The 21564-nt window shown below is 45.9% G+C and overlaps 2 protein-coding genes across 3 annotated transcripts; both read left to right on the plus strand.

Moving 5' to 3' along the window:
- The first annotated feature begins 499 nt into the window (after window positions 1–499).
- LOC113438813 (kinesin-like protein KIF19) lies at window positions 500–14271 on the plus strand. The gene is made up of 12 exons (XM_026704358.2): window positions 500–645; window positions 1088–1168; window positions 2568–2678; window positions 5965–6052; window positions 6633–6769; window positions 7088–7213; window positions 7847–8041; window positions 10872–11024; window positions 11355–11477; window positions 12779–12932; window positions 13421–13595; window positions 14016–14271. The coding sequence occupies exons 1-12, from the start codon at window positions 541–543 to the stop codon at window positions 14269–14271; spliced, it is 1704 nt and encodes a 567-aa protein (XP_026560143.2). The 5' UTR covers window positions 500–540.
- Window positions 14272–14836: 565 nt separating this feature from the next.
- Window positions 14837–21101, plus strand: LOC148124670 (kinesin-like protein KIF19). 2 transcript variants are annotated; one of them, XM_087912890.1, is made up of 8 exons: window positions 14837–15125; window positions 15261–15382; window positions 15608–15738; window positions 16265–16370; window positions 17729–18163; window positions 19301–19457; window positions 19929–20036; window positions 20568–21101. In XM_087912890.1, exons 1-8 carry the CDS (start codon window positions 14903–14905, stop codon window positions 20642–20644), a joined length of 1359 nt encoding a protein of 452 aa, XP_087769016.1. In that variant the 5' UTR covers window positions 14837–14902; the 3' UTR covers window positions 20645–21101. The 2 variants fall into 2 exon arrangements, with proteins under 2 accessions (XP_087769016.1, XP_087769015.1); XM_087912889.1 differs by having other exon boundaries at window positions 14837–15382.
- The last annotated feature ends 463 nt before the right edge of the window (window positions 21102–21564 follow it).

Raw genomic sequence — 21564 nt, forward strand, 5'->3', positions numbered from 1 at the left:
CTAAAATCAGTAAGGAATATTTGGGGTGGGGTGGGGGTGTGCAGAGATGTGCAAAACACTGAGGTCCATTTAGATTGTCCAGTTCCAGTTTTGTGCGGAAGGAACACGTCGAAGTCAAAAGTTGCTCTTAACTTGGAAGCGGGAGCTGTTGAACGATGGCGGCTTCCCTTTCTCAGTATTTTGTGCCCTGTTTAGAGATGTGCTTTGTAAGTGGTCGTTGCTAACCTCTCTTAAAATCTGCTGGTAGGACAGGGGGAAAAGTTGAAAGGGGCTGACGTGGCTTTCAAACGCCCCATCCGGATTTGAGAGCTGCTCTTCGATGGTAGCAAAGCCAGAGGGGTGTGTGTGTGTGTGTGTGCATAAATGCTGATCAAAAGCCCCTTTTTTCCTTGAGATCTGCGCTGCACCTTCCTCCGATTCCTTGCACCTTCCCTGCGTCTGCCTTGCATCACCTGTTCTCCGCCCCCGGGAAAACGCCAGTGTTTCCCCCTGCAAGCTGCTCCTCCCATTCTTGCAAATGGCTTGGTTGAAGACAGCCAGATGGGTATCTTGACACCCTCCGTGTCTCCTGGTGCAGCCAGGAGGGGATTTGGAGGGGGCTCGGCTACTATGAAGGACCTGAGAACAGAAGAACACCAGGTGGTGGTGAGTCCTTCAGAGCTGGTAGATCGAGGCCCCTGCCCTTCCCCCATCACCCCACCCCCCCTGTGTGTTAGTAATTCTGCCTTTAAATGAGATTGGGGGGGGGGTTTGCTGACACAGAAGATGCCCCCCCACACCCGCCAGAGAGGCTCAAGTTTCCAAGCTGGGCACAACTCTGCAGGATGAGTCCAGTTGAAAGGACAACATTTAACCTGATGCTCAAATTCTTCACCGTCCGCTCCCATCGCTGGCTTTGTCCATGTGGTGCAATACAAGGCAATTCCACCTACCTGCCGCCCTCGCAAAGGGCTGCCGTGCCACCTCTTTCAAAAATGGGCACCTTGAACGCCCCCCTCCTCAGTGCCTGTAGTGGCCGTACAGAAATTGCGAGTGCAAAACATGCCAAACTTCTGGAAAAAGCCCGATTCTTGGGTCTCGCTTGCAGGTGGCTCTCCGTATTCGCCCCATCAACGAGGCCGAATTGGAGGAAGGTGCAACGGTCACTGGCCACAGAGTGGGGGAGCAGGTGAGAGGGGGGAGGAGGGAGGGCAGAGAGAGGGGTGGGGCTCTGGGTTCCACGGAAATGATAAATGCTGGAGAAAGTGGATCCGAAATTATATATATATATAATATATTTCATTTATACTGCGCGTTACTCATCTCACTCTGAGCTGACTTTACAAATATATTTATCTAAAGCCATGGGGTTTTTTTTTCCCCAAAAACTCCATTCCTTTAAAGAAATGTGCACTTCCAGCTCCCAGAATTCCACAGCCAGCATCATGGCTGGGGAATTCTGGGAGCGGAAGTCTACACCTCTTAAAAGCTGGCAAATTTGGGGAGGAAAAACAACCGGTTCTGAAGAGAACTGCCTTTCCTTGATGCCTAGCTCTTCTATGATCCTTGCGGCTTTTTTACCCTTCCTCCTTTTACAAAAAAAAGAAAAAGAAAATGGAAATAAATCAACATAACACCAAAGGGCCAGTTCTTAGAGGAGTGGAAAATCATGCTTGGCTGCAATTTGTTACTTTATTTGGATGTAAACTCTCCTGTCCAGGAAAATATTTACAAGTTGGAATAGCAGCCGGTTATCCTCGTGCCAACACATTTTCAAACGGGGAGGTAGGGTGGATAAGAATAAGAGGCAGTTGGGCTTGTATTTTCCCAACAACTCCAGAGATCTTGCTCCTTTCGCACAAGGTTCTCACCCCATGGCCAAACGTTTAATTTAAACTTTAATATCAAAGGAGTTACAGCTCTAAACAGCCCTCATCAGTTTGCTGCTGCATGTAAAAGCTAATAGCCGACAAGACAGCCAAAGAAATTTACAAAATATGTACTCATCCACTAGCATTCTCGGAAAATTGGATTTTGCTATGAGCTATGGAGTATAATCAGAAGCTGGAATATGGTGGGGCAAGACATAATAATTTGATATTCCATCCCTCTTAATTGGATAAATACTGTCTTGTAATTTCCAGTGGGTTTATTGTCCAAATTTGGCATTTATGCCCTCATATGTTCAGCAGTAATTTTGTCTGGTTTTTTTTTTTTAAAGGGCAAATGATATATAATCTATACTGCAAGCCCTTTCCTTAATTGTATGCCTTTATCTGCAAAGCGGCCAACTTTTTGTCAGAAAATTGCTTTTCAGTGCCTCCGTTGGGTGTGTTTCAATGGAGAAGAATTAAACACAGGTTCCCCTTTCCCAGCTGACTGGGGAATTCTGGGAACTGAAGTCCACACATCTTAAAGCTTGACAAAAAAAAAAAGAAAACACTTCTAAATTCTCCATCAAGGAAGCGTAACTGCCAATGGTTGAGTTTGGATGATCTCCCGGAACTCTTTCCTGGAACCCTATGATTTTAGGGACTCTGGTGCTGGCCTCATGGCTATCAACAACCAAATCTACTTCTGTGAAATAGATCGTGGTTTTGATGGACCCAACGGAAGATCCAGAGGATATTTTGCGTGCCAATCGGTCAAGGGAGAAAACATTCATTTTTGACGTGGTTTTTGGCCCTCAAGCAACACAGGTGAGGAAGTCCTTCTTGGCTGAGTAACTTGGAAGCTGCTAATCTAACTGGTTTCCTCCTCCTCCTCCTCCCCCTCCTCCCAAATCTTATTTCATGCTAGCTCTCAATGCATTGCTTAGTCATTTTAGGAAGACGTCCTATCAGTCAACCAACATGGATGTTGTCCTACTCTGTCTCAAAGGCGATAGTTGGGTGAAGCTCCTGCAGATATTTCCTATATGAGCATCCAAGAGAGAATGTACATTTTGTTCGACAGATGTAAATCTCAAGATATTTTATCTGAATAGGAAGTGAAACTGAATATAGAGGGGACATTCACATTGGTTTAATCAATGTTTCTCTGCCTTCGCAATGTTCAGATGAGTAGATTGGCTGGGGAATTCTGAGATTTGAAGTCCAAGTATCTTAAGAGTTGCCAAGGTTGAGAAACCCAAGGTCAAAGGACCCACTGGCTATTCCACCAGTTGTAGCTTGCACAGATGTGTCATCTTTTCACTGTTGGTTCTTTTCCTTCCGAGTCTATCTCTTCTAAGCCCAGGGCCTCATCTGCCTTTATCAGTACCTCTTGGTCTGAAATGAGTGAGATCATTAAATATTTTATCGATGTCTTTGTATCTAATGCTGAAGAAGAGGCTTCACTCTCCCATCTCCCTTTTACTCTTCCTGATGTAAATTTCGCTCTCAGTTTCTTTTCTTTTTTTTTGAAAACAGTTTTATTAATTTTGACAACAAACAAAAACAGATAAAACATAAAAACATCATCCTTTCCTTCATGAGTTTACAGACAGTTTATCAGTTGGTTTATCCCTTTTTTGTGTGTGCATCCATTTCATAGTCTCCATTGTAGTTATATTACATAATAGCTCATATTATCAATCAACAATGATATAGCCTGATATCATTATTAAACAATCATTGGACTATGATTTTATTCATTCATACTTTAGCGAGATAACTATAGTTTACTTAATTTATTTTATAACAAATCATAAAGTCACAGCAAGTCTATCTCAATACAATTTTATAAAGATAATATCCTAGAAAAAAAGGAAATATGTATTCATCGTTTCCTTCTTCTTGTTGCCATTCTGTGTCTTTGCTTTAAGTCCCTGGGGACGAAATTATTGCCTTTACAAACCCACAAACCAAGTTTAAAAGTTGGAACACTCCAGAGAGAATGAAGTCATGTTTACTTAGGATGCTAGGTACCGCTCTTGAAAAATTTCCAGCATGAATACATCTCAGTAGCTCCGGAAGCTTACTCTGCTGGGACCAATTCTACAAGTTCGTGCCTCGTTTTGAGTTTCCATGGAAGAAAGAAAATGATTAAAGAAAAGCCCCCACGGTCATGATTTGGTAATTCCAACAAAGCAGAAGCTTTTACGTTTGTTTGTTTTTTTAAAGGAAAGTATCCCTCCTTCAAATAAGATGATGCAAAAACAACAACCTATACTTAGCTTTCTTTCATGTTTTGGAGTTATAATTTTGAGAATTGTCTGCTCAGATAGAGGTGTAAAAAATATCCTGGGAGGGAGGGAGTGAAGGAAGGAAGGAAGGAAAGGAGGAGGAGAGAGGGGGGAAAGGAAGGAGTGGGAGGGAGGGAGGAGGGAAGGGAGGATGGAAGGGAGGAGTGAGAGGGAAACAGGAGGGAAGGAGGGAAGGAAAGAGGGAGAGAGGGAAGGGTGAGAAGAAAAGGGCGGAAGAGAGAGAGAAGAAGGGGGAAGGAAGGAGTGGGAGGGAGGGAGGAAGGGAAGGAGGAAGAGAGGGGAAGGAGGGAGGAGTGGGAGGGAGGGAGGAGGGAAGGGAGGATGGAAGGGAGGAGTGAGAGGGAAACAGGAGGGAAGGAGGGAAGGAAAGAGGGAGAGAGGGAAGGGAGGGAGGGAGGGAAGGGTGAGAAGAAAAGGGAGGAAGGGAGAGAGAAGAAGGGGAAAGGAAGGAGTGGGAGGGAGGGAGGAGGGAAGGGAGGATGGAAGGGAGGAGTGAGAGGGAAACAGGAGGGAAGGAGGGAAGGAAAGAGGGAGAGAGGGAAGGGTGAGAAGAAAAGGGCGGAAGAGAGAGAGAAGAAGGGGGAAGGAAGGAGTGGGAGGGAGGGAGGAAGGGAAGGAGGAAGAGAGGGAAGGAGGGAGGAGTGGGAGGGAGGGAGGAGGGAAGGGAGGATGGAAGGGAGGAGTGAGAGGGAAACAGGAGGGAAGGAGGGAAGGAAAGAGGGAGAGAGGGAAGGGAGGGAGGGAGGGAAGGGTGAGAAGAAAAGGGAGGAAGGGAGAGAGAAGAAGGGGGAAGGAAGGAGTGGGAGGGAGGGAGGAAGGGAAGGAGGAAGAGAGGAAGGGAAGGAGGGAGGAGTGGGAGGGAAATGGAGGAGGGAAGGAGGAAAGGAAAGAGGGAGAGGAAGGAAAGAAGGGAGGGAAGGAAGGAAGGAAGGAAGGAAGGAAGGAAGGAAGGAAGGAAGGAAGGAAGGAAGGAAGGGAGAGGGAAAGGGAGGGAGGGAGGAGAAGAGTTTCCATTTGCCCTTGCATGACTAAAGGCTGCCGTCTCTGCTTTGCTGAGGTGGGACTTTCATTAAGAGCCCTACGCAGTACACAATCTTTTCACACTTGTGAAGGGCGTGAAGAAGGGCTCCAAAGCTGCTCAGGAAATGTGCTAAGGAACAGAAGTCACTGTGGCTTCTTGTACCCAGAGAGGCGAAACCTCCTGAGCCATAAAAGTGTCAAAAATATTTGGTAATGGAAAAGTCCTAACAAGAAGTAAAGAAGCTGATGTGCTAGTGCTTGGTGGGCTGGGCAGCCAAGGGAAAGAGGTGTTCATACAATGACGTGCTACACAGCAAGGCTGCATCATTGATAGCTTCATGCTGCAGGAACAGGCAGCTGTCAACATGCAGAACATGGAAACTGCAGCAATCAAGTTAGATTTCCAGTTGCTTCTGAATCCAAACATACCGGCTCTTTTTATTAAATAATAAAAATAAAAACCCACCATTGAGCTGGAATGAAAGACCCCTTATCCTCACCCAGAATGGCTGGGGATGATGGGTTTGTTGTCCCCGCCCCCAATGTAACTGAGTTACAACCGTCGCAAGTTAAGATTGTAATGGCCTGGTTCAATGATGGTCATAACTTGAGGACAACACAAAAAAGGAGCCTCCATAACTAGGAGTTTGAACTCAAACCGCAGCACAATAAAGTCATCTGGTTGTTGAAACCCGTTTCTGGCCTTGAGAAGTTCGAAGGCATGAATGCAAGAGGTCTTGAAAGCATCTCCAATTATTGTCTCCTGTGATTTTCGCTAGGAGCAGGTGTATTTGTCCACTACTAAAAACCTAATCGAAGGGATCATCTCGGGATACAACGCTACCATTTTTGCATATGGACCAACAGGTAGATCACTTTCTCTTCTTGCTGAGGTTGGGATTGGTGGAACGAGGGGAAGAGAGATGGAAGAAGAGTCTCTCTCTTATGAATTCCACCCCAAACTGACCATGGAATTGAGGATGTCCATTTATCTTCCTTCCTTTACCCATCTATCATCTCTCACACATCTCTCATCTACATACTATCATCCCTCCCTTCTCCTTTCCTTCCTTCCTTCCTTCCTTCCTTCCTTCCTTCCTTCCTTCCTTCCTTAATCCATCTATCATCTTTCTCACATCTCTCATCTACATACCTACTACTTCCTTCCTTCCTCCCTCCCTCCCTTCTCCTTTCCTTTCTTTCTTTCTTTCCTTCCTTCCTTCCTTCATTTCTTTATCAATCTATCTATCATCTTGCTCACATCTCTCATCTACATACCTCCTATCATCTTCCTTCCTTCCTTCCTCCCTTCCTTTTTCTCTTTCCTTGCTTTCTCTTTCCTTCCTTCCTTTCTCTATTTATCCATCTTTCTCTCATCTCTCTCTCTCATCTTTCATCTACGTACCTTTCATCTTCCTTCCTCTTTCCTTCCTCTTCCTTCTCTCAGGAACTGGGAAAACCTACACTATGCTGGGGACAGATTCAGAACCCGGAATATACATCCGTACCCTCCACGATCTCTTTCAAGCCATTGAGGCCACAGAAGATGGTCAGAATTATTTGGTCTGCATGTCGTACCTGGAGGTGAGATCACCAAATGTGGAGGATCGCAGGTTAAAGCGAGAAGAGACATATCTTGGAGCATCTGAAGGGGTAGTAGGAATGAAATCAAACCAGGCATCCCTGTCCCTCTAGGAGAGAAGCCCCATCCTTGAGTCCTCTACTCACTTTGCAAGAGAATAAGCCAGTTGAATCTTCAGGGGGGAAAAAAATGAGCTCTAGAAGCAACTGATGGAAAAGATCGACAAGATAGACGAATGAATGCCAAGCCTCAGTAGGCACTTTTGGACAAGATGGGAAAGAGGCAGCTTGGTGTTCTCATTTCTCTCCTTTTCCTTCCAGGTTTATAATGAAATTATCCGTGATCTCCTGAATCCATCCACAGGCCATCTGGAGCTGAGAGAAGATTCCAAAGGGTGCATCCAGATTGCGGGAATAATGGAAGTCTCCACGACAAATGCCCAGGAGGTAAGTATCACCAACTTTCGGTGGGAAGGGGAAAAGGCAGTATGCAGGAATTAAACCTGTTGCAAGAAGAGCCTCCATCCAGTTGATCCATACAGTCCAGGGAAGAGTTGGAAACCAGATGTTGAAGGAGAAAGGCTGAGGTCAAACAGAGCTCTAACCTTACTCAAGACTTGCGATAAAGGTTCAAGGATTTATGGGGGATTCTCAGTCCTCCAGCTCATGGTTGTCCCAAAAGTGCTTTTTCAAGAGGCAACTGGACTTTTCTTTGAAGATGTTTCACTTCTCATCCAAGAAGCTTCTTCAGCTCTTCAAAGAAAAACCAGGAAGTCCGTTGAAAAAGCTCCTTTGGGACAACCATGACCTGGAGGACTGAGAATCTCCATAGACATTTAGAAGAGAACCGAAGATGATTCTGGGATGAGAAGTGAAATGTCTTCAAAGAAAAACCAGGAAGTCCAGTTGCCTCTTGAAAAAAGCACCTTTGGGACATCCAAGGATCTATGTTTTTCTAAGTTCTGATGAATCAGAGTTAAGGACCAGCTTTCCTGGGTCTCCTATGAATGCCAGCGAGTTCTTCAGCTTTCCAATCTCATCCTGTCTTTGTAGACACATAGATGTGTTTGTGTTTGAAAGATCATGCAGTTGTTGACCAAAGGGAACAAGGAACGTACTCAGGAGCCCACAGCTGCCAACAAGACCTCCTCACGGTCACATGCTGTCCTGCAAGTGTCCGTGAAGCAGATCAACCGAGTGAAAGGCATTGGTGAGGAAGTGTGTGTCGGAAGGCTCTTCATGGTTGACCTGGCTGGATCAGAAAGGGCTGTTCAGGTAAGGTCAACCATCCTTCAATTCTCTACCCAATGATGCTACCTAGAACTGATAACATTTTCTAGTTTGGTCATCAAAGACCCTTTATAGTCCTCCTCCTCCCTCTCCTCCTCCTTTCTGCAGACCCTTCTCCCTTTTAGCATTGATGATATCACCCAGTTGGGTCATGAAACATCTTCAAGAAAATTACCATTCTCAGAGACCACCAAGGCCTTTCTTCACCAAGGCCTTTCTTCAGGACAAGACCAGCGAGAAGCTCTGCGAATACAAGGCGGCCAAAAAGGCAGCCAAGAAAGCAGTAGCGACAGCCAGAAGCTCCCACTACGATGACATCTACGAGAAGCTGAACACGCGAGAAGGCGAGAATGAGATCTACCGCCTAGCCAAACACAGACACAGGAAGACCCTGGACATTGACCAGTTTCATGGGATCAACGATGAAAGGGGAAATTTGGTCGTCAACCCCAGAGACGCTGCGGAGAGGTGGCAGCAATACTTCGAGAAGATCTCCACCGAGGAGTTCCCACACCCACGAACCCCGCGAGGTGACCCAGTTGAAGGCCCAGTCTCAGGCATTTATGCCAGCGAGGTCGCCGACGCCATCAAGGCCATGAAAAACGGTAAGGCAACAGGACCAGACGACATCCCTGCCGACTTCTGGAAAAAGGCACTACCGGGCTCGGCATTGTGGCTGTGCGAGCTGTTCAACAATATCGTCTCCACGGGAAAAGTGCCACACGACTGGTACCGCAGCACCACTGTTCCGATCTGGAAGGGAAAGGGCAGCCCAGCGGACTGCTCCAACTACAGACCGGTCAGGTTACTGTCACACACTATGAAGATCTTTGAACGCGTCCTTGATAAGCGCATTCGGGACATCGTCGACATCAGCGTCAACCAGGCTGGATTCATCAAGAACTGCGGCACCACCGACGCCATCTTCGGTGTGCGGATGCTGATGGAGGCTCACAGAGAGAAGAAAATCCCGCTCCACACCGCCTTCCTAGACTTGGAAAAGGCCTTCGACCGAGTCCCGCACGATCTCATCTGGTGCGCACTGCGAGATCACGGCGTGCCTGAGCTGCTCGTACAATGGGTCCAACTCCTATACAGATGTCACAAAAGCCGTGTAAAGCGGCAGCTGGGATATCAGAGGAGTTTAATATTACTGTCGGCGTACACCAGGGCTCTGCTCTCTCACCACTGCTGTTCATTCTGGTGATGGACACAATTACACACGACCTGTACACGCCCGCCCCATGGACGCTGCTCTACGCCGATGATGTGTTCCTGGCCAACCTGTGCAAGGCTGAACTCGAGCACCGAGTCCAACAGTGGCACGACCGCCTCGAGCAGTTCGGGCTCCGGCTGAACCTAAAGAAGTCCGAATACCTGACCACTGATAATGAAATGACAGGCTCCATCCACGTGAACGGGCAGGAGCTACCGCGCGCCTCCACCTTCAAGTACCTGGGAACTACTCTTGGGGAAGAAGGCCTACTACAAACTGAGGTGGCAGCCAGGATCAATGCAGCGTGGGGCAAATGGAAGTCCGTCACGGGCGTCCTCTGTGACAAGAAGATGCCGATGCGCCTGAAGGCGAAAATCTATAACTCTGTGGTGCGCCCGTGGCCATATACGGCGCAGAGTGCTGGCCGGCGACCAAAGAAGCCAAAGCAGACTCCAGATAATGGAGATGCGAATGCTCCGATGGTCGGTAGGCCTCACCCTACTCGATCGCGTCAGGAACGAAGAAGTGCGTAGACGGTTCAACGTCGTGCCCATCCCCACGGTCATGAGGCAGTCCCGGCTACGATGGTTCGGCCACGTGAGCCGCGCCAAGGAAGAATCCATCATCAAATCTGTAATGAAGGTGACTGTCGGAGGAGCGAGACCGCGTGGTAGACCTAAACAACGCTGGATGGACACGATCAAGGCCGATCTAGAGATCGCGAAGGCAGACCCAACACACGTGGCAGACAGAGAGGTGTGGAAGCAGTACTCAAGGACATTAGCGGACCTCGCCCGAGCGCGAGACAAACGCTGAAGAAAAAGAAGAAGAAGAAAGAAGAGACCACCAAGGACCCATAGTCCTTCTCTCCTCTTCCTCCTCCACTCCACAAACCCTTCTCCCTTCTAGCACTGATGATGTCACCTAGTTGGGTTATGAAACGTCTGCAAGAAAACCACCAAGCTCAGAGAACACCAAGCAACCCCCACGGTTCAAGCCTGAGTAGAGGTGGTATTCAGAAGGTTCTGACCAGTTATGGAGAATCAGTAGCAGAAATTCTGAGCACTTTGGAGAACCGGTGGTAACCTTCCCCCAGGAGGAGGGAATGGAAATTTTGCACTATCCTTCCCCTACCGCGCCCACAAAGCCATGCCACGCCCACCAAGCCACATCCACAGAACCAATAGTAAAAAAATTTGAATCCTACCACTAAGCTACAAAGATTCTCTGCTATCAGTTTTCACCTCTCGGTGGTCATTGCTTGAAATAGACCCCTCCAAATTTGCAAGTTTTTTTTCTTGCTCTGACGCCAAGTTTTGTGACTTGGGACTAAGGAATCTGTTTGCACACTGAAGAGTCAACCAGTTGGTCAATAAGGATCTGCTTAGAACGGAGTTTCCTAGTTCTGCTTAAAATTCACCTTTCCGGGGGGAGTTTGGGGAAACCCCCCGTTAAAAACGATCCTATCTGGTTTTGAAAGAACTTTTCACCACCAGAACTTCTACGTCCTCTGCTGCTAAATCATTCTTGTGTGTGTGTGTGTGTGTGTTTTCACCCCTTCCTGATGCAAAAGTTAATGTCTTCTTTCCTTCTCCACAGACCCAAAATCAGGGCAAACGGAGGAGGGAGGGGGCCCACATCAACCGGTCCCTCCTTGCTCTGGGGAACTGCATCAATGCCCTGAGCGAAAAGGTGAGCAGCCGGACTCAATACATCAATTTCCGAGACAGCAAACTGACCCGTTTGTTGAAGGTAAGAAAGAAGACGCGAGTTCATCTCTGGGTGCTTTTGGTTTCTTGGGAGTAGGAAAAAAATATTATCCCTCGACTTGCAACAATTCATTCAAAATTCAAAATTATGCGCTGAAAAAAGTGACTCGTGACCGTTTTTCATACTTAGGACTGTTGCAGCATCCCCACGGTCACATGATCAACATTCAGATGTTTGGCAACTTATTTCTATTTATGACAGTTGCAGCATCTTTCTGCCCTGGTCGTACAACCCGCCTCCAAATGCACTTTTTTAGAGTTTTGTTCTGTTGGCACCCAGAGCCAGATGCTCCCAAGAACTTTCTCTCTTTAGGATTCCTTAGGAGGCAACAGCCGGACAGTTATGATCGCTCACATCAGCCCAGCCAGCAGCTGCTTTGAAGAATCTCGGACAACGTTGATGTACGCCTATCGAGCCAAGAACATCAAAACGAGGGTCAGAGAGAGAGAGAGAGAGAGCAACAGGACTATCGCCCAGATGGGAGGGGCGGCCAGTGCAAGAAATTTAATAAATAAATAAATAAACAAACGAAATGGATAAACCACGAGCACAAGAACTGGTGGCTGACATTCCAAAATTAGGGTTTTTTATTTTATTTTACGGAATAACAGAGTTGGAAGGGACCTTGGAGGTCTTCCAGTCCATCCCCTATTCAGGCAGGAAACCCTATACCATGTCAGACAAGTGGTTGTCCAATCTAACAACAATAGCCAAGAACAACAGCACCAAGGCTTGCTTACCAAAGTTGATTTGGGTTTCCGACATGACAGGATTTCTTTGAACTAACTGCCCAGCCTTCGAAGTAGGCCGGGTCTGAGGAAATGGCAAGGCAGGCACTACTAGAACTCTATTTTACTTTTATTATATGATATGATATAATATATATTATTATGTTGTGTTATACTCAGGTATAATAACTGAATTTCAAAAGCCGGCCAGATTATCCTTCTGCTCCATTGTATACAAAACAGAATCAAACTGGGTTTATCTTGAGCTTCTTCCTTATCTACTCTTCTTTCCTGGGATTAAGCTGATGTTTACTTAACCTTCCTTCCTTCCTTCCTTCTTGCCTTCCTTCCTTCCTTCCTTCCTTCCTTCCTTCTTGCCTTCCTTCCTTCCTTCCTTCCTTTCTTCTTGCCTGCCTGCCTGCCTTCCTGCCTTCCTTCCTGCCTTCCTTCTTGCCTTCCTTCCTTCCTTCCTTCCTTCTTGCCTTCCTTCCTTCCTTCCCTTCCTTCCTTCCTTCCTTCCTTTCTTCTTGCCTGCCTGCCTTCCTTCCTTCCTTCCTTCCTTCCTTCCTTCCTTCTTGCCTTCCTTCCTTCCTTCCTTCCTTCCTTCCTTCCTTTCTTTGAGGTTATCTCCATACTCATTCATAGTTATTAAACAGAATGTTTAGACTTATAGGTTTTCGAACAGAAGGGAAATAATTTCTTTTTTGTAATAATAGTTGGAAAGTTAGATATTCTACAAGCATCATCCTTCCACAGAGCAGCTTCTTCATTTCTCAGGTACCCCACCCACTTTCAGATACAATCCAGTTTGCAGTCGCTCCTAGGGGTGGTACATATGTTTCAACAGACCATGAACCCCAAAAGAGACCAGATACAGAAAATTTGAGCTAAAGAGCCTCAGAGCATCATTGAGATTGTGATTCTTCACAATCTGGTTTCTTGTTCTTCTCCTCCTTCGTATCAATTAGTATTCTTGGGATGCTTGACCGGATGTTTCTGCCTCTACAGGTGAAGCGTAATCTTCTCAACGTCTCTTACCACATCGCTCAGTACACCAGCATCATTTCGAACCTCCGGAGTGAGATTGAATGCTTAAAGGCCAAGGTTGAAAACCAGGAGAAGGAGAAACACCTCTTGAGCTCTGGGGCCAAAGATGGACAAGGTCAAGGTGAGAGTTTGGCCTCTTCAGGGAATTAAATCACTATGTGGTTTTCTTAAAACAGTTTCTATACTTCGGAGATGTCAGTATGGGGCATGTGGCTAGGGTTGCTAAGAAAGACATGGAGAAGAGCTGGAAGGGAGATCAAAGGAACCCATCTTTGCAAAATTATAACTTCTTTGGGGGAAAAAATGAAGGCTGGGAAAGTAGGACTCCTCAATTAGCCTTAAATGGCTCCTTGGAATTAACCCTGTTTAATCTGGGTTTATACTTACACTAATGTGCATGGTGTTTCATTCCAGAATAGTGTTTTCCAACCTTGATAGTTTTAAGATAGTCAGACTTCAACTCCCAGAATTCTGGCTGGCTGGGACATTCTGGGAGTTGAACTCCACCCATCTTGAAGCCACCATTCTAGAAGCTAGAAAGTAGCTTCAAAAATACATTGTAAAGCTGAGGTGTAGACCGGTCTCACTTCTTGTCATCCTCAGGGGAGACTCCTGTGGACTTGGAGGAGGATGGTCATCAACAGTTGCAGAAATTACAGAAACAACTGGTGGGGGCCTTCAAGGAACAGATGGACATGCGACGTAGCTTGATGGAGCTGGAGAATACCAACATGGAACTCCACGTAGATACCTCCAGGCACCTTCTCATGATTGCAGAGTGAGCCAGAGGACCTTTTTATTTTTGCAACCCATCTTTAGTTTGTTGAGGGACATCAAAATGGAAATGGAAATCCCAGAGAAACAGATTTCTTCTAAAGACAAGGTCCAAGTCACTAGATACGCTTAAGCAGAGGAATTTAGACAAGCAGTAGGGAATTGAAGATCAAAGCAACGGTTCTTTAGATCCATCCCAGTTGAATGAAGATCTTGCAGGAGATATCAACAATGGTTGCAAAGTCTCCTTCCAGAAAATTGGTCACTCAGCACTGGAGAACAGTCACAGCTTGCAATTAAGGGCATTGAAGTCAACTCAAGGGTACTCAACTGGAGAAGAACTGATGTAGACTTCCAAGTCTTGAGCTTGGAACAGGTCTAGTCATAATTTCCTTCTTTCTTTCCTTCCTTCCTTCCTTCCCAGCTGGGAACGTGAGAGAGTTCATCAAGGTAGACAAAGTGCCAACACACACCATCCAAGTGAAAAGGAAGACGAGGAGGCTGACCAGGAAGATTTCCAGGAACCTGTAGAGATCACAATTGCCAGGGAAGAGATCAACACGCTGGTGGCAGAGCAGCGGAAAACAGCTGCCTTAAAGGTAACGGCAGGAAGGAATTTTCGCAATTGGCTCAGAATTGTTCAGTTAAGTTCAGTCAGTGTGTGTGCCTGTGAACAATAACACCTTCCCACTTATATTGCTTCCAGTACCTGGGGAGCATTTTTCATCAAATGAAAAAAAAACCCACAGTACTTATTTATTGACATAATAAGGATGTTATGATTTAATGAATCAATGTGTTTCCCCGAAGAGCTGACTTTCAAAATGGGTTAGTTGAGGTTTTCTGAGAATATAGTTGAATGTTGATATTTCATTTTGCATGTTGTTAATGTTGCGGACATAAATTTCCTGGCCTTCATTCTTTGGGGTAAACGCAGGTGGGGATTTTTCAGCAAACAGAAAGAGGACATTGTCCCAAACTAAAACTTTCCAAAAGCTTTGCAATCTATTGCTTTATCAGATTGCACGGCTGGATGTTACAATGCTACCGCCAGGCTCTTAAAAACCATGGAATTGAAGACTGTGGTGTATTTTATGAGCATCGTGGCTGCTATTTTGATTTGATGTGACCACATCAAAGGAATAGAGTTACTTCAACAGAGTAACGGCTGCTCTTTAGTATTCAATAACTTCTTAATATTTAGACCTTTCTTCAGAAATGGAGGACTTTCAGGGGTTTCCAAGTTCTCCTTTCCTAATTTAGGCTGATCTGGAGTTGAGGTTGGCAAATGCCAAGAAGAAAGTTTGCCAAATGGAGAAGTTGCTCCCGGAACAAACCACCAGCAAGGACCAACAGGAAGTTCTGAGTCTCTTGTGCAAGACCCATGAGCTGGAAGTGGGAAAAACAGAACTTCAAGCCAACGCTTTGTACAAGGACAACATCCTCTGCCAGAAGGATTTCATCATCCAGCGCCACCAGCAATACCGGTATCTCTGTGAAGAGCTCATTCAACAGCAGTGGTCCCTGATCAAAGGTAGGATTGGAGAAACTCAATGGATATCTCAAGAGAATTTTACTACTAGGTCACCCTTATCTTTGTTGGTTTCTCAGGGAATTGGGCTAGCTTTTTCGGGCCATCAAATCTGGAAGCTTTCTGTCTTTTCTATAGACCACAATATTCCAGTCCCGGGACCTCTTGAAAAATTGTACCGCCTATATTTCCATGAATTAGAGGTAGGGACTCTGGATCGTCTGATGGTGCTTCACTCATTGATGTCCAATGCATGGCAGGTAAGACAGAATTCTCTCCTATTCCCCTAAATGGGGATTCCTCAGAGATGGGGAATAGAGGACGTTGTTTATTGTTGTTATTATTTATTTATTAAATGTATATGAAATGAGAACGGAGCAATATGGAAATAACACAAGGTAATGTCAACTTTGCACGAGACGCATCCATCAGCTGATGAACTAAGCTTTCAATTTTTATTTTATTTTATTGGTTTTGCGGGATAGTTCCATTCTGGACAGATTCCGAGACAAGACCGCAACAGAGAGGAGAATCCAGAAGGATTCATCGATCACAAGAAAGCTTTCCTTTCAGGGCCCAAATTTGAACTTCCCCCAATTGTTGTGGATTCCGACAGGTACTGACAACTGACAATAGGAAAGGATTTTTTTATAGAGCAAATGTCAATTACAGAAACACTCTGATGATATCCCTCAAATTGGGGATTGTAGCAGAAGTAGCAGAACCGGGGGGTAGAGTCAAAAGAGGAATCAGCCTAGAATCGCTATGTAGCCACAAAGAAACAAAGCCCAATTCTTTTTGAATTCTCCTTATGTGCATGATAGCAATAAATCAGTTTAATTGGAACTACATGTAATAATCCTGGTCTTTTGCACTTGACAGAGATGGACCCAATCCTAAAGGGAATATTGTGGAATTTCTTTCTAAGGGAACCCAAGATCCTTTTTGTCCTTTGGCAGGGCTTCAACAATATTTTCTGTGTCTTGCTGCCCTAATTAAATAGCCCCAATTTTCCATTTGATTTGTGTTGTGTTTACTCAACCATGCCTATAATCCAAAGACTAGATCTCCTTCCCAATGGGAATCTCCCAACTCATCTGCCAATGTTTCATATCAGTGTCTTATATCTTGCATTTTCTTAGTGACAGTTACCGGTCATCCTCTAAAAACACCCCAGCAAAAAGGAAGGTGACTCGTGAATGGAACCCCACTCCTACACCGTTTCATCTGTTAACATCTGTCCACCAGGTAAGTCCATCAAAAGCTCTTCTTCGTTGGTTCTGCTTTGCCTTTGTTTCGTCTTGTCCTGCAAGTTCAAAGAAGAGATGTATATGGGAATGATAATCTCTCATCTTCTATCTGTCGGAGTTAGGATTTGGGGGAGCTGGCATATACCATCGTTGATGGCAGGAGTCTCCAAACTTGGTAATGTTATGCCTTGTGGACTTCAACTCCAATGCTGGCTGGGGAATTCCTGGAATTGAAGTCCACAAGGATTAAAGTTGCCAAGTTTGGAAAGGCCTGGTTTACAGCAGGCTAAGTCCTTCAGAAGGAGGTACGAGGTAGAGAACAGACAAGAGTCAAGATTCAAAGCAAGGAAGAAAGATTAGAAGACTAATTAGAAGTACTCCACTCCTCTGTTCGCAACAGAATATCCTACACCACCAGGCTTTAAATTTTGGGCTTGGACAACCTTGAATTACGCTGCCTAGGGCTGGATTTAAGCATAGTACACAAAATTATCTGCTACAATGTCCTACCAGTCAATGACTACTTCAGCTTCAACCACAACAATACAAGAGCACACAACAGATACAAACTCAATATAAACCGCTCCAAACTTGATTGCAGAAATTACGACTTCAGCAACCGAGTGGTCAATGCCTGGAACGCACTACTTGACTCTGTAGTTACATCCTCTAACCCCTACTCCTTTAACCTCAAGCTCTCCACTATTGACCTCACCCCATTCCTAAGAGGTCTGTTAGGGGTGTGTATAAGTGCACCATCGTGCCTACCGCCCCTGTCCTATTGTCCCCATTTCTTCCTGTATTCTTACTCATGTTTATTCTTATGCCTGTTATCTTGTAAGCGATTGACAAATCAATTAAATAATACATAAATAAGGCTACCAGATGCTGAAGTGGAGGACATATAGATCCTTCAACCATTGCAATACAAAAAGGAAACACTCAGAATGTATTTTAAGGGGACTTTGTAGCTTAAGGAAGTGGGTGTCTGATGTCATTTTGTTTCGCTTCTGTTATTTCACTTTTTATTATGGCCGAGTCAGCCTTGCAAGCAACGAGGTCAGCTCCAAGCAAGGCTGGTCAAGTTCTCACATCACAGCTAGGAAAACAGAGCAGGAGTTGAAGTAGAGTCTTCACCCCGGAGAAGATTGTTTAAATAAAAGAAAAAGGAATTTCAAGAAGATAGTGGCTTGCAGAGAGATCTGGTGGCACATTTAGGGAAAACTTCAGCTGGTTTAATATCAAAGAAAGGCATAAATGACATCCTTGGTCAACTGTTAACCAGATTTGCAGAACAGTCCAGCTTTTGAATGGCACTATGTGCAAATATTGTCTTGTAACCACTTTGATTTCTAGACGAAGACTTCGGGCCTCTCTTCACAAAAGGTCGCTTCCAAGCTACGTTCTCCATCTTCCCAAGATTCCAGTCGGAAAAATTCCAGGGCAGATGCCCTCAACGGTCTCTTGACTTTGAAAACGTTGAAGGAGATGGTTGAGAGCACCAAGCAGATTGCTTTGATTGCTTCCCGCCGTCGATCCCAAGTCCAGGAAAAAGACCTTGGCAGGCAGACCTCCTCTGCACACTATTTGGGGGAGGAGAAGATGGAATCTCAGCAGCCCAGTTTCACTCCAGAACATCGTTCCAAAGGCACCACCACCATCAATGGCCTTGGAGGAATGCTCCAGAGGAAAGTTTGGACACACCACCAGGTTCAGAATGAAGGAGACAAAGAGCCATCTTGGGAAAGGAAAACAGAGAAGAAGAGACCTCTCGAACCCACCTCCTCCAGGGTAAGATGGCTTTACAGAAAGTGAGCATAGCTTGGACCTAGAAATCAGATGAAGTTATAGTGGCTCCAAACCAGGGGTTGGCAACCTTAAACACTCAAAGAGCCATTGGAACCCGTTTCTCACACAAAAGAAAACACCGGGAGCCACGAAACCTTTCCCCGTGCCTGGCTATTTCCTGAGCAGCCACAAAAACAGCATACGTAGTTGAATTAAACATTCTTGTCCACTCATAAAATATTTCTATGGTCTTTTTAGAGTCGCCAACAAAAAGGGAGGAGGGAGCAGGGCGCAACTTGCAACCAAAACTGCATTCCATAAATGTTTTCAAAGATAGTAACTAGGTGACTGAAGTTTCTGCTGTGCAAATATCTAACTGGAGAGCATGATTGATGACTCTTGTCTATGGATGTGTCCCAATGGAGAATATGAATTACGATACACCCAGGGGGTGGGGGGAAAACCAGGGTCAAGGGTGACAATGAATGATGTGTCTCAGAGTCAGCTATACCCAGGCAGTGCCGGACATTTTAACTCCCAATAAATCCTTTTAAGTTTTGGAAGTTTGGCTCGAGACTCATGATTTAAATGGGGGTAACTGCCGGAATCCTGACATCTAGCCGACTCTGAGACACATCATTCATTGTCACCCTTGACCGTTTTCTTCTGAAACGCTTCTTGGATTTACCCTTGGTTGGCCTAGCGCAAGGCTCTTCAAACTTGGCAAGCTTAAGACTTTGTGCACTTCAACTCCCAGAATTCCTGAGCTAATATGACTGGAGGAGGAATTCTGGGAGTTGAAGTCCACAAGTCTTAAAGCTGTCAACTTTGAAGATCCCCTGGCCTATCGGGAGTCAAAAAGCTCAATAAATCACGTGCCGGTGGGTGTCTCACACACACGTTGGCAGCTGTGACACATTATTTTGAGCGACAGAGAGCCGCAGCAGAGGGATGAAAGACCCACATGCAGCTCCAGAGCTGCGGGTTGCTGACCCCTGTTCAGAGGAAGGTACATCAGATGAAGAATCACGGTTACATCACAGTGAGGAAAGATAAGTCCCAGTGAAAGTGCTGTCAGATATCCTTATCTTAATGATCCAATCTGGATCAATAGCTTTTTTTTTTTTAATCCCCTTACAGATTTTGCAGATGAAACACTGGTCTCCTTCCAGTCAGGACAGCAATGGCCCAGGAAACCAGATGCCACCAGCCAAAACCTCAGATGGTTCTACAGGAAATCTTTTCCATATCTTTTCAGTTCCCACAAAACTCAAGTTTCCCGTTGGACATCAAACAGGTAGAACATGACCTAATGGGAGACCTTTGGGCTTCTTTGCAGAGATCTAGAACAAGGGTGAAGAACCCATGACTCTACTTTTGTAGGACACAACATTATCCTTGACCAATCACCATGCTGGCTGGAACTAATAGACCTTGGAGACCAATGAAACCTAGGAGATGTAGAGTTCTTAACTCTTGGGTTGATTTGCAACCACGATTGTCTTACTGCTAGACCTCAGAAGTTTGGCACAGTAGGGGAAACAGATGAGGTTGAAGGGATGATCTCTGTTTTGCACTGCTAATGGTTATGCTGGCTGGGAATTATGGGAGTTGCAGCTCTCACCCATCTTGAGAGGATCCAGAGGAAAGTTGAGCGAAGAGAACTAGAGAGTTGGTCACATCGGTGCAACTTCTAGTCTAACGCAGACGAGACCACTTCCATGTCTCCATTAACACCTTCCTTTCTTCTCCTTCTTCCCCACGAAAGAAGAAAACCCACCACAGGTCCTGACTGTAAACCACACGGGACCTAGTAAAATCCAGCGGAGTAATTCCAACCAACCCCGAGGCCAAGTTCTCCAGAAACAAGTCAAAGGTCAGTCTGGGAAGGCCAACGAATGGAGTCATCTACCTTCTACCGTCCTTGTTCAGGTTAAGGTTGAAAGCCACAACTGTGCGATTTGTGATGTGTGATGTTTGGTACGGGTGGGCGGGCGGGCGGGTAGCCTATTGTGCAAAATCCAGCCCCAGAGCTCCAAGCTGGAAAAAAAAAAAAGAGCAACCTCTGATGTCACAAATTCCCAACTTGTGAGTCTGAGGACTTGTGTTGTTATTACTCTGGAACATTCTGTTTCCCACAGCAGCATTCTGGAAAGACATATAAGGAAAAAGAATGGAGAAGGGAGAGGAAAAAAATATACTTCCAAGTCTTAAAAGATGCTATCATTTTTATTTTATTTTTTATGATGGGGAGGGAAGACATTCTGGGTCTCTTGATGGACTTGGTGGCAGGGGATTGTCCTTCGCAGTGCTGGCCTTCCTTCCTGCCGCTGATGGACCCGCAGAAAAAGCTCCACACCCCATGGTATTTATCACACCCGCCGTCTGGTTTGCTTTTCTCCCGCAGGGCCTGTTGAGAGCACTGGTGGATATCAGAAACAGCAGCCCGTTACTCACCCGAAGAAGCCAGGAATGCCGAAATAATAACCGCGACGGGGAGGGAAGCTGCGGTTATCAGTCCAGCCCAGAAGATGCTGAGATACAGGAGAAGAGAAGTTGGTGGATTGTGTGAATGGAAGGAGCAGAGTGTGATGACCCAAAGGGGCGTGGCGAAATGGCAACGCAGTCAAATACGCAAGAAGAGTCCTTTTATTATCTCCAATTTGGCCCCCAATGTCCAGGTTACCTTCGGCCTGGAGAAAAACTCTCCCAGGAAACAGCCTTTAAGTGGAGGAAATTCAGTCCAAAAACAAAGCACGTACAAACTGTTACTCAAAATCCACACAAATTACGCTGCAGTAATTAACTGGACAGGGTAGGAGAAGGAACTGAAGACTTGAAAGGCCAGCAAAACACACACAGTTGGGAAGACGCCAGGAACACAGATAAACCACGATGATACAAGATAAATTCACATTTGCTCCCAACAACCTGCTGCGCACAGCTTGTCTTTTTTAAACACTGAGTTCCCAGCTGCAGCTAATGAAGGGAATCAAGGCCCTTTCCTCCCCCATAAGCCACGCAACTCACATTGCTCCCTTCTCCGTTCTTCCCTGTGTGCTCTAGGATGAAGAGGGGGTGGGCCTGAGTCTTCCTCTGAATTCCCTCTCCCTTGTTCTACCTCTCCCCTGCTCTGCCCAACTGGACTTTGCCCTTCCCCAGTTTCTTCCACAGCCAACGGAGCCACACTCCCGCTCCCTGCCCGCTGCTCTGCCTCCCCCTCCGAATCAGATTCCGACAGGGGCATGACGCAGAGACTCTGGGTTTATGCTGTGGCCCCTGAACCAAAGGGCCACCCATACAGTCCCCAAGAACAAGAGTCCCACTGGATTCAGCTAAGGCCATCTTGAGTCTCTCATCCAACCAGAAACTTCTGAGATGGGAGATGTTTCTCTCTCCCATCA

This window comes from Pseudonaja textilis, chromosome 14 (genome assembly GCF_049901715.1).
Source record: "Pseudonaja textilis isolate UNSWEBS1 chromosome 14, rPseTex1.2, whole genome shotgun sequence".
Taxonomy (NCBI): domain Eukaryota; kingdom Metazoa; phylum Chordata; class Lepidosauria; order Squamata; family Elapidae; genus Pseudonaja; species Pseudonaja textilis.